Below are 11588 nucleotides of genomic sequence, written 5' to 3' on the forward strand. Positions count from 1 at the left end.
TAAAAAAAATAGTGGTAAAAAATGGACAAAAATCAAAAAAATTAACTATCGAAAATTTTAAAATTTTTCAAAAAGATTTGAACTATCTGAAATTTAAGAATTTCCGATAAAATCTACCGGAAATAATTGAAAATTGTAAAATTTTCGAGAATTTCTTACAAAAATTATTTTAAAATTTCTAATATTTCTCCTATTTTTTTAAAGGATTTCCGGCATACTAATTATTTTCAAATTTTTCCGATATGCAGTTAAATTTTTGATATCGCCCAAGATTATATAAAATTTGCAGTTTCCAAACATGAATTTGTGAAACGGTGAAAATTTTAAATTTGTTTATTAAATTTGAGAGTGGCATGTAGAATCCTCCTAAACATTTATCAGTACAGGATATTCAACTTGAGATGCATTAACAAAGGTAGCACTGTGTTGTGGGACGGGGTGTTTCAACTAATTGTTTTTCTTCTATCACTAGTAAATAAATGACAGTTCAAGAAAAAAAGTGGCAATAGTCAATTAGTTATTGGAAATAAAAATATCATGAAAAATCATGAGTTAAAATGATATGCTCCACCTCAACATCAAAAACAATTCCAGAAATATCTGGTCAACCAAGAAATCCCCAGGGTGGGTTGACACGATTATTATAGAAGGCTAAAACAAAACAAAAAAATATGTTGAACCAACAATTTCAAAAGAAATGGACCGATATATCTTAATATCGTCATTGTCAAATATAATACAAATTGCTGTCTTGCAATTTAACCAGTCAGTGCTGATGCTCCAGAGATAATCTCAATCAATTCGGTGGTGATCGATGCTTGACGAGTTCTGTTACAAAACAAACAAAGAGACTAGTCAGTGAATTCATAGCTTTGCTGAGAATCTGAGATGATGCAATTATGTACGTTTCAATACTGGATGTGTAATATTAACTACAAGAGAGAAAAAATACCTGTTATAAGTGAGGGTCAGACGGTCAAGCATATCCCCGGCATTCCTGCTAGAGCTGTCCATGGCAGACATCCTAGCTCCTTGCTCACTGCAGGCATTCTCCAACACCGCGTTGAACATGACCTATACCAAAAAGTAGAGTTAAGAAAAATTAAGTATAACTTGGAAGGATAGATATGGAAGTATTTCCATGTAATAAGGTGTGGGAGATGGGTTAAGGAAATATGAGAAAATTGAGTAGTGACAGTAAGGATTTGCCCTGATGCCAGAGCAGCTTAATTATCCGTGTTCATAGCTGACTCTGTCTTTCTGCAAATCTGTTCTCTTACTTTGATCCCTGTCATGGAGTTCGCGGTTCTAGCATTTTATTTTCTAGGTTTCTTAGTCTATGATGTATCAGAATATTCCGAATGCAAAAATTTTAATAGCAAATTTCCTTGTACATTGTATTTGATTCTAAAATCTCATGTGCGGCAATTAGATTAATTTCAATTTATGCAAAATGAGGAAAACTAAGCAGTACACAACAAAGTTTATCAGGAAGTTTAGAAAACTGCACTCACACAAGAAAACTGAAACTCAGACAGATTCTGAAGAACTTCTGATTTTGTCTCACCCCCTTCAATCTCATAGGAATCCAGTTCACCGAGTGTTCCTCCAGCTTCAGCCTCTCTTTCAACAATCTACATGAAAAATGCATTACTTCACAACATTGAAACAAGCAAAAAACACAGCATCAAAGCCTAATACTGCAGAACAAATAAGCCGTAATGCATTTCTTCATAAAAAGCAACACCAAACGTCTAAGTTTAATATTTCAGGTCAGGGAACTCTGGGCAAAACTCGAATACGACAGGAATATTGAAAAGTGTTCAATAAATTAAAGTACCTCAGGGGATAGCACAGTTGACACTGTTGGTATAAATTGCACAACCGATTGAAATTTGTTGAAAACAATCCTAAGTGCATCATACTCCACATTCTTCAAAATGTCATCAGCCAAGACAGACACCTAAAAATACAACAATTAAAATGAAACAACGGGGATATACTCAGTATAGGAAGGTAAAACTAAGATATCAAATGTATCTATGGCGGAGACTATTGATTTGTAATAGTCAAATTCCACATTGAGTGTTTAAATAGCTTATTTTGGGGAGAATGTTCTTTGACGGCTTTTCGGAAAAGCTTTCTAAAACAATGTTATTTCCTCATAAAAGCTGAATCAAACATGCTAGTTTCGATATTCAACCAAAAACAAGTTTATGTTACTGGTTGAGTTGCCTCGCCTGTATTAAGCAGCCATCGCAGCAGGTTAAGTGGGATAACAATTTTTTTGCGGTAAAACTATTTAGAACAACGTCCATGTTTTCAATCTTGCTTAAAAAACAAATATGTTCGGGACCATCTGAAAACTTGATTGATATATAAAAAAACATAAAATTTCAAGATTCAAAAGCACAACAAATATCTAAATCTAAGTGGTATTATCATTGTCGTTCATCTCAACCTTTTATAAAACTATTTAGAACGATGTCCGTGTTTTCAATCTTCTTTAAAACAAATATGTTTAGGACCATCAGGAAACTTGAATCCTTGATATATGAAAAACATAAAATTTCAAGATTCAAAAGCACACCAAATATCTACATCTATATGGTATTATCATTGTCATTCATCTCAACTTTATATAATTTTCATTGCTAACTTTCTTTTTTCATTGCTAATTTTTGTTGTCGTTCATCTCAACCTTCTTATAATTTTCATTACTAACTTTCATTTTCCTTAAATGTGGACATTTGTATAAGACAGTCAACCACTGCTTGGAACCCATAAAAAGACTTGATATACTAACCTGAGTATAATTTAGAGGATTCTTTTGCAGCTCAGTCAAGCTGAGTGCAATGTCTTTCTTTGAGTCACGAATCAACTGAGCCTTAGCCTTCTCTCCCAATATGACGTACTTGGTCTCTTTATCAGGTCCTAGAGTAGAAAAAAGATTTTGAACAATTATCAATATGAGAATTTATCTCAAAACTAGAAATTTAGTGTCAGTTCCAATATTATACATACAGATACGACAAACAAAAATAGCACTTCACATTGCAAAAAAGTTCTACATTTTGTCAGGTATACAATTATGGTATTACTTGAAAATTGCAGAAAATTGTGGGTAAAGTAAATGTAACTGATGCAACTGTGGCTGTGGACAGAAATTCAAACCACTAATTTCCGCCATCACCATACACACACACGCGCAACAAAGTATAAAACTTACCAGAATTCAACTTGCTCAACACTCTGCTTATCTTTACAGAGGTGGAGTTGATTCCACCACAAAGACCTTTGTCTGAAGAAACGGTAATAACAACATTCTTCTTGACATCAACAGCTGTGCATATAAAAAGAACCACAATGAGCAATATCAGGGAAGCAAAAACATTGCATTCACATACCATAAGCATACACCATGTGAACACTTCGTATTCCTGAAAATCTAAGGGGACATTTGGTTCTTGTTTTCAGTCCCAACTACAATAATACCAGTGCTTTCACTTTTCACCATCTTTACCGATTTCAAAAGTGAAATCAGCTTTGAATGCAATAAATAATAAAAGAAGAACAGCATACCTATAGCATCGCCAAGAAGAGCCGTAAATGGCTGCCACAAACCACGTGAATTTTCAGCCCTAGTTTGAACAGCTCTTAGTTTGGATGCAGCAACCATCTTCATAGCCTTAGTAATTTTCTGAATATTCTTCACACTCTTCATACGATTTCTCACTACACAATCACATAGATCCATAACACAATCAAAATCTATTCATTCCAGACCTATTCCACCCTAAATCTAACAAAACTATCAAAAAATCAAAAGAAAAACGAAAAAAAAAATGATAAAAATGACGGTACCAATTTGAGTGGAAATTGAACGAGCTCCTCCAATTGAAGTTTGTTCTCTGTGAATCAAACGAAATTGATACTAAGAGGTTAATTGAAGATGGTGAATGAGGATTGAGAAAAAAATGGTGAGATTTGAGAGTGTGAGAACTTACAACGGAGAGATGAGGGTGGATCGGAGAGTGTTGTTGATTGGTTGGGAAGACATGAGAGGAGCCAAACGCTTCCCTTCGCGTCGCATCGCAGCAGCCATCGCCATCGATTGATTCTTTGATCTGTGTTTTCGGAACCCTAGCTCTTTGATGCAGTTCTGTTTTAATTGTCTGTGTTGCTAGCGGAATGAACGAATGTGAACGAGACACTGTCACAAAACGCACACACTTCTCTTTTTTAACGACTAAAAATAATAATTAAATTTGTGCTCAAAATTTTAGTTATTTGTAAAAATGGATTGATTTTCTTTCAAGAGGTATTCTTGTAACCAGAAACAAGTAACAACTAACAACTCATCCATATAATCCATATAGGTTTTGGTCTCGTACGCGCATTTATTTGCATAATATATTTATTTTGAAGAGAAAATTAAAAAAGAAAAAATATTTAAATCAATAATAAATTTTTTATATATAAAATATTTAAATTAATATTAAATTTTATTTCCACATATCATTTTTAAATCATAAATATTTTGATTTTTTTTAATAAACAATTTGTATTTAACGGGTTTCGAACCTGAGACCTTGATCATAAATATTTTGATCTTAAATATTATCTTTCTCATATAAAAATATTTAAATCATAGTATTCAAAATTTTAGTTATTTGTAAAAATGGATTCATTTTCTTTTAAGAGGTATTCTTGTAATATGTTGTGTTGTCACAACCCCACACACTACTCTTTTTTTACTACTACTAGTAGTAAGATACGTTCGCTTAATAAGTATCTATTTATGTACGCGCTTATGTATGGGTACATTTATAAAATATATTTATATACATCTAAATTTGAAATAAACGATTTAATTATAAATCAACAATGCTTAAATAAATTTAATGGTATTAAATAAGTATATAAAAAAAATATTTGAGATGAAGAAAAAAATTGAAATTTTAATATTTGAAAATAAAAATTATTTTTATTTAAAAGTAATTATTATTAAAATAAAATATAATTGTGCCGATAATGACCCATGAGATAAAAAAATTATTTGATACGTTATAAAATGTATTTAGGTACAAATGCAAAATTTTGAAATGATTTACTCAATTGTAAAATGAACAATAATCATATAAATTTAATTGTATCAAATAATCATACAAAAAAAGGAATTGTGAGATGGAGAAAGAAAAAATATATTTTAACATGTCAGACAAGATGTCTTATGCTGGAGTCGTTCGACATCGTGGCTGTTGTGGATTGGGCTGATTGGATAGGTTCGAATTCTGATTTATGCATAATATTCTAGGAATATTGTGCAGATCTTCAAGCGCTGATTAGTAGGACTGAAAGATTTGAGTCAGAATCAAGAAGAATATACACTTTCTAAATATATAGATAATTTAGGAAGATTTGATTGAAGACATATTTTTATGCAGAATCTTTTGTAGATTTGTAGCAGCTAATATGTTGTGATTGTAGACAAAGTGAAAATTGGTCAAAATGAACAAATCATGAATCAAAGTCTATCAAAGATTGTAGACAAAGTGAGAAAAATGAATAGAATATGAATCAAAGTCTATCCAAGATTATAGACAAAGTGAGAATTGGTTAAAATAAACAGATTCAATTGAAGAATAATTAAACTCATTTTAAAAGTGAATTGTTTTTTACCTGCTGTCTGAGTACCTCGAGGTGAGAAACCAATAAGATACAAATGAGTTTTTGTGAAAAAAGAAAAATAAGAATGGTATTAAGCTTGATTTGTTGCTAAATGATTTTCACAAAGACTTAAGATCGAGTTTGATGAAACATATCCACCTGTAGTGAATTCAATTAATTTTTGATAATTAATTAGTCTTGTAGAACGTAAAAGGCTTTATTTGAACAAGATGGATGTTGTAACATCTTACTTGTATGGTTCACTTGATAAGGACATAAAATTGAACAAGTATCTCCTTGGGCTAAAACAATATGGACACAAGTGATATAATTGTCTCAATAAATATTTGTTAAGGGAGAGATATACAAATAAGTTCATAAGTCCTTGTATTTTTATGAAAAGACCTAGAAAATAATTTTCTATAATAGTTGTCTGTATATATGACATAAAATTGTTGGACTCCTTAAGAGATTCCAAAAAACTATAAGTTATTTAAAAAAATTATTTGAGATGAAGAACTTAGAAAATAAAAATTCCCTACTAGATGAACATGTAGACAATGGAACTTTTATATACCAAGAAGGTTATATAGAAAAAATGTCAAAACGTTTCTATATGAGTAAATCTCATATATAGCAAAAATGCTAAAATGTTCCTATATGGACAAATCCCGTATGTTGTCTACCTCTATGATGTTAGATTATGGAATGTACAGATGATTCTTTTAGACCTTGAGAAGATGATGAAAAATTAATTGGTCCTGAGTATCATATCCTAGTGTAATTAAAGCACCAAATTATCTTGCTAATTATGCACATCATGTTTCGTGTTCTTCACCTACACAAAGACATTTGAACGAAGTCTAACATATACTTCGCTATCTTAAGGATAAATGAAAATGAGTTTGTTTTATTCCAAAGTATTCAAATTATAATTAACAAATTATGCAGAAATAAGTCACTTGTCAAATTCTCATAATGGTACAACTATTTCATGGAGACCTGTGAAACAAATCACAACAACTTTATTAATTATGAAGAAAGTTTTAGCACTACATGAGGCAAGTCGAGAATGCGCTCGATTGAGATACCAAATTCAACACACACACAAAAGACTTGTTATTTGACTTCTAGAAGGAAATACAACAACCATATATGAAGATAATATTGCATGCATTGCTCAACTAAAAGATGGTTACATTAAAGGAGATCAAACAAAACACATTTCTCCAAATGTCTTTTTCACTCATGATCTTCAGTAAAGTGGTGATTAAATATCCAACAAACTTGTTCATCTTGCAGACTTTTTAGTGCAAAAGATTGATCTTCATACTCGAAGAAATGATCGTTCAGCTGAGGGGGAGAAATGAATTTTTCTTAAAAAGATATGTACTCTTTTTCCTTCACTAGATTTTTTTCCACTGGATTTTTTCTAGTAAGGTTTTAACGAGGCATGTCCTGAACAAACATTCGAGGAGGACTGCTATGAATAATGGATGATTGTCTCCCTACAATTTCATTTCTTATTTGTAATAATTTGTATTGATTAGTAACGAGGTAGTTAACTCATAAAAGAATGTAGCGCTCTTTTTCCTTTACTAGAATTTTTACTATTGGGTTTTTTTCTAGTAAGGTTTTTAACGAGGCATATTCTTTATGGACATCCAAAGGAGAGTGTTATAAATGGAATGATTATGGATGTTCATCAATTGAGAGATTTCATATTGATTTTCCATTTATTACATATGTCGTATAAATATGACTCATATTATACTTAAAACATTGACTCAGCATATGAATAATAATATACTCTCTTATTCTCTTTCTTCTATTGTTTTATTCAGTTTCATAACAATTTGACCATTTAATCATAATAATATAATATATTTTTAATGTGGTGATTAAAAGGGACAAGAACAAATTAAACTCAAACAACTCTCTCTTTCTCACAAAGATGTTACTGTTTTTTTAGTCCATAGTAATAATTCTAGTAAACAGTAACACCAAAAACAAAAAAAATTCTAAGCATATTTACGATGCACTTTAGGGACCACACTACATATAGATATGTCATGTACACATATAACAATAGAGTATTGATCCGTTGTCGCACACGGGTCAAAAACGAGTATTTTAAAATGTAGTTTACGGTAACGACAACTCGAGTATCGTATCTCAATGACTCTTGGATTATTTTTAACCAACTGAAGTGGATATGGGGTTTTGCTTTGTTTAAGAAAGTAGAGAAAATAAGTGATTATCAAAAAAGCTAAAACAACTAATCTACTGATTCTGGTTCCGACTTATCATTGGTTACTATAAATTCAATCTCCTAATCTATTGCTATTAGACTACAACACTCATTGACAAGCGTAACCGGTTTTATATGATGTAAATTCCTATTATCTGAATTAAGCAAACACATTTAAGCCCTCGTGGATTAAGCAAACGCGAATTAATTAAACACGATAACAGTTAAGCAAATACTAACGTGATTATAGTTAAGGATCATACAACAATCGAATTAAATCAATATACTATATGAAAATCGAATTATGCAAAAAAGAATCGATGAATATAATTGAACGAAATAGAAACTTGATTAAAATTATTATAACCTCAAAGTATGATGGAACCTCAAATTATTATAATCTCAAAGTCTAGAAATTTAATGAATTTTTCGAGGCTTTTACAGTTCGATTCATCTTTTGTCTTCAACATCAAAGTTGTAGCTCTTTCTCTTAGCTTTTCGAAAAATATTAGAACGCGTCAATCCGATTCCTGTAGCTCCAATTATGATTTTTTTATTGAAAGCTGCTAATGTTGAAAATAAAATACGAAAATCAAATAATGGCAAGAATAAACTAAAATATGAAAACACAATAAAAGTGAAAAATAAGCAAAACAAATTATGGAAATGTCTAAGTACAAACATAGAAGATTGTGCATCAAAATTCACTTATGAAGTACATAAATAAAGCAAGCACAACATGCAATGGATACCATAACCGCAATACAACTCAAGACATCTCCACCCATTCACCAATATATAAAGTATTATAATAACAAACATAATTTGATATTAAAACGAGTTTAATACGCAGAGAGAGTAAAAGAACGAAACAGGCAAAAGCCTTGAAAGAAAAAAACGGTGGTTCTATCTGGATTTGACGAAAAATGTGGTGAGGGAAGAGAATTTTTTTTGTGTGGTCTTTTTTAGTATTTTTCTTGGTGTTGGCTCAAAAGGGAAAATAATTAATTTTTTGTGTTTTTTTTTTTTTTTGAGAAAAAATTGGATGTAAAGTTGTTTGGGAAATATGTATATGAGTGAGAATTGGTGAAACATTGTTGTTATTATGCATTGGTGAAGAAATAAATCAAATGACAATTATAATAATAATACTAAGTAAATTTAACGAGGAAACCTTCAGATTAACATCATCATACGATATAACAACAAAAAAACAAACTATGGTAAATTAAAACTAAGAGATTAGAAAAATTAAAAGAGTTTTTAGGAGAAAAACTTATTTTCTAATGTAAAATTGTGTGTAGTATGAATGGTTGTCTAAAAAACTATGGAAATTGTTAGTGTTGTGGGTTAGAAAAAACGCGGAAAGAAAATATGTGTGAGAAAGTAAAAAAAAAAGATTGGATGATCGAAAAATTGTAGAAACTGAGGTCTATTAATAGATGAATTTTAGGGTTTGTAATTAAGTATGATCCATCTATTTTTGACAAGATTTTGGAGATTGGAAAATGATTGAGATTTGATTCAAGTCTTTGTGAGAAAAATTAGGAATTTGGATGGTTTTGTAACCTAGTGCAAGATTTGAAATGGAGAATTGTGATTTGAAATAATATTCTACCTATTTTTGGATTTTTTTTCTATTTAGGGCATAAAAATAAATATATATTAATAAAAAAATATTTTTTTAAAATACCCCTAAATAAAAAACGAAAAAATATTAAATAAATCATAAAAAATGTTTCTTTTACCCCTTTTATTTAATGAAAACACACAAAAAAGAAAATGAATACAAAAGGGAGTTGAACCCGCAACCTTTTGCTTAAACTCCTTACACCAGCTCCTTTACCAACTGTGTTATTTCATTTATTCAAAATTAAGTAGCACTTAAAAACATATGAATGGTAGACAAATTTAGGGTATGCCACCTAGCAAAATGCATACATCATTAACGTCACATTAAAGCTGAGCATTGGATAGCGATGATGGGACATGACGCAGAGGGAAACTCAAAAGTCGTGATGGGATGCCCCTAACAAATGCAATGGTCATTTGTGGCTAAGGGTTGCCCCTCGTAGATGCACGCTTTTAATGGCGCCATTTTCTCTATATGTTGGGTGACCCTTCACAATGCTCAATTTCAAAATTTTAAAAATTTCCCCTTCCAATTTGCGAGGGTATCCCCACACAATTTTGTTTTTTATTTTGTTTTTCTGTTTAATGTGTTGCAAGGGACAAACTCCATACAACATACATATTTAGTGAGGGGATTTTCACATGACGAATATCCCCTAACTAAACAAGTTTTTTCTTGTTGTGATAAATCAAGATCAATTTATAATAAAAGGACACTATTAATTCTATGCATAAATCATATATTTTTTGCATTATTTCGTGTGCAAGTAAGTGAATATATATGAGAAATCAATGGTGATAAACAGATAAATTACACACTGTCACTTTTTATAACAAAATTATAAAATGTGCAAAAAATAAACACAATCAACAATAAGAGAAAGAGAAACCTAAAAAGATTTAAATTTAAAAAAATAAAAACAATAAATATATAACAAATAAAATGATTTATATGATAATAAATAGTGTGTTCACACAAATTAATAAAAATGCCACTGCAAAAAAAAAAAGAGGACATATTGTGACACCCATATATAGTGATGTCTTCATTTTTGTCACTAAATATTACTTTTACCTACACCTATATTACTTTTACCTACGGTTATTTCATCAATTTTTTTAAATAATATTTTACATAAATTATAAAATTATTATTTTCACTAAAAACTAGTAAGATACCCGTACTCCCGCACGGGTAAATTAAATATGATATTGTAGAAAAACCTATAACAAGTTCATAGTAATGGAGAATGTACAAATACGAATTATGAACTCAAAATATAGCAACAAAAGATTTGTTAATATCTTAAGACATGATTAAGTGGTAAACTTGTTATGATGATCTACATGCATAGTGATTGTAACTTAATATACAACATTAATAAAAATGGTTTAAAGCCGATGAAATGGAGACCATTTTTAATTGTATGTAGACAGTTATAATTCTAACAATACATTTGGATTGCAGTACATCAAGGGATCTCATGATTTTGTCTCAAGTATGGCATTGGGATGTAATGCATTAAGCCAATTCATAATGCATTAAGATATGGGGTAAGTTTAGAGATTTGAGTCAAATGCATTGCTTTTCCAAGTAAAGTGCAAATATTATGATTAAATCACGAAATTAGGCAATTATATTGGCAAGATAACCATAAACCTAGCAAACCATCCAAAAGACTATAAATAAATTGCAAAGTAAATTCATATTTTGAAAGATTATAGATGTGTATTCAGGTTGAAGCATTTACAAACTCACCTTGGTGCAGAATTTAACTTGAAAATAGCATCAAACTGGTTGATTCGTTTAGACAAGATCATACAAAAATCATGTTAAATTTCAACCATTTGACTAAGTTCTGTGGATTTTTCGTCTATTTGAGTGGATTGAAAATGTAAAATTCAAATTGATGTATTAGTGATAGTTTTAGGAAACTTAAAAGACTATTGTGCAATTATTTAAGTTGAACATTAATTACAAATAGCCACTCATGATGAGGTCCATAACCATATATAAGTCGAATAATGGTATGAT

The 11588-nt window shown here is 30.3% G+C and overlaps 1 protein-coding gene across 1 annotated transcript; it reads right to left on the reverse strand.

Annotated features, from left to right (window-relative positions):
• Window positions 1-513: 513 nt before the first annotated feature.
• LOC131627900 (ATP synthase subunit gamma, mitochondrial) lies at window positions 514-4229 on the reverse strand. The gene is made up of 9 exons (XM_058898755.1): window positions 4008-4229; window positions 3865-3911; window positions 3583-3735; window positions 3230-3343; window positions 2807-2934; window positions 1841-1963; window positions 1515-1634; window positions 953-1074; window positions 514-828 (listed from the first exon to the last, which is right to left on the reverse strand). The coding sequence occupies exons 1-9, from the start codon at window positions 4109-4111 to the stop codon at window positions 759-761; spliced, it is 981 nt and encodes a 326-aa protein (XP_058754738.1). The 5' UTR covers window positions 4112-4229; the 3' UTR covers window positions 514-758.
• Window positions 4230-11588: the final 7359 nt, after the last annotated feature.

The sequence above is a fragment of the Vicia villosa genome, linkage group LG1, assembly GCF_029867415.1.
Source record: "Vicia villosa cultivar HV-30 ecotype Madison, WI linkage group LG1, Vvil1.0, whole genome shotgun sequence".
Taxonomy (NCBI): Eukaryota; Viridiplantae; Streptophyta; class Magnoliopsida; order Fabales; family Fabaceae; genus Vicia; species Vicia villosa.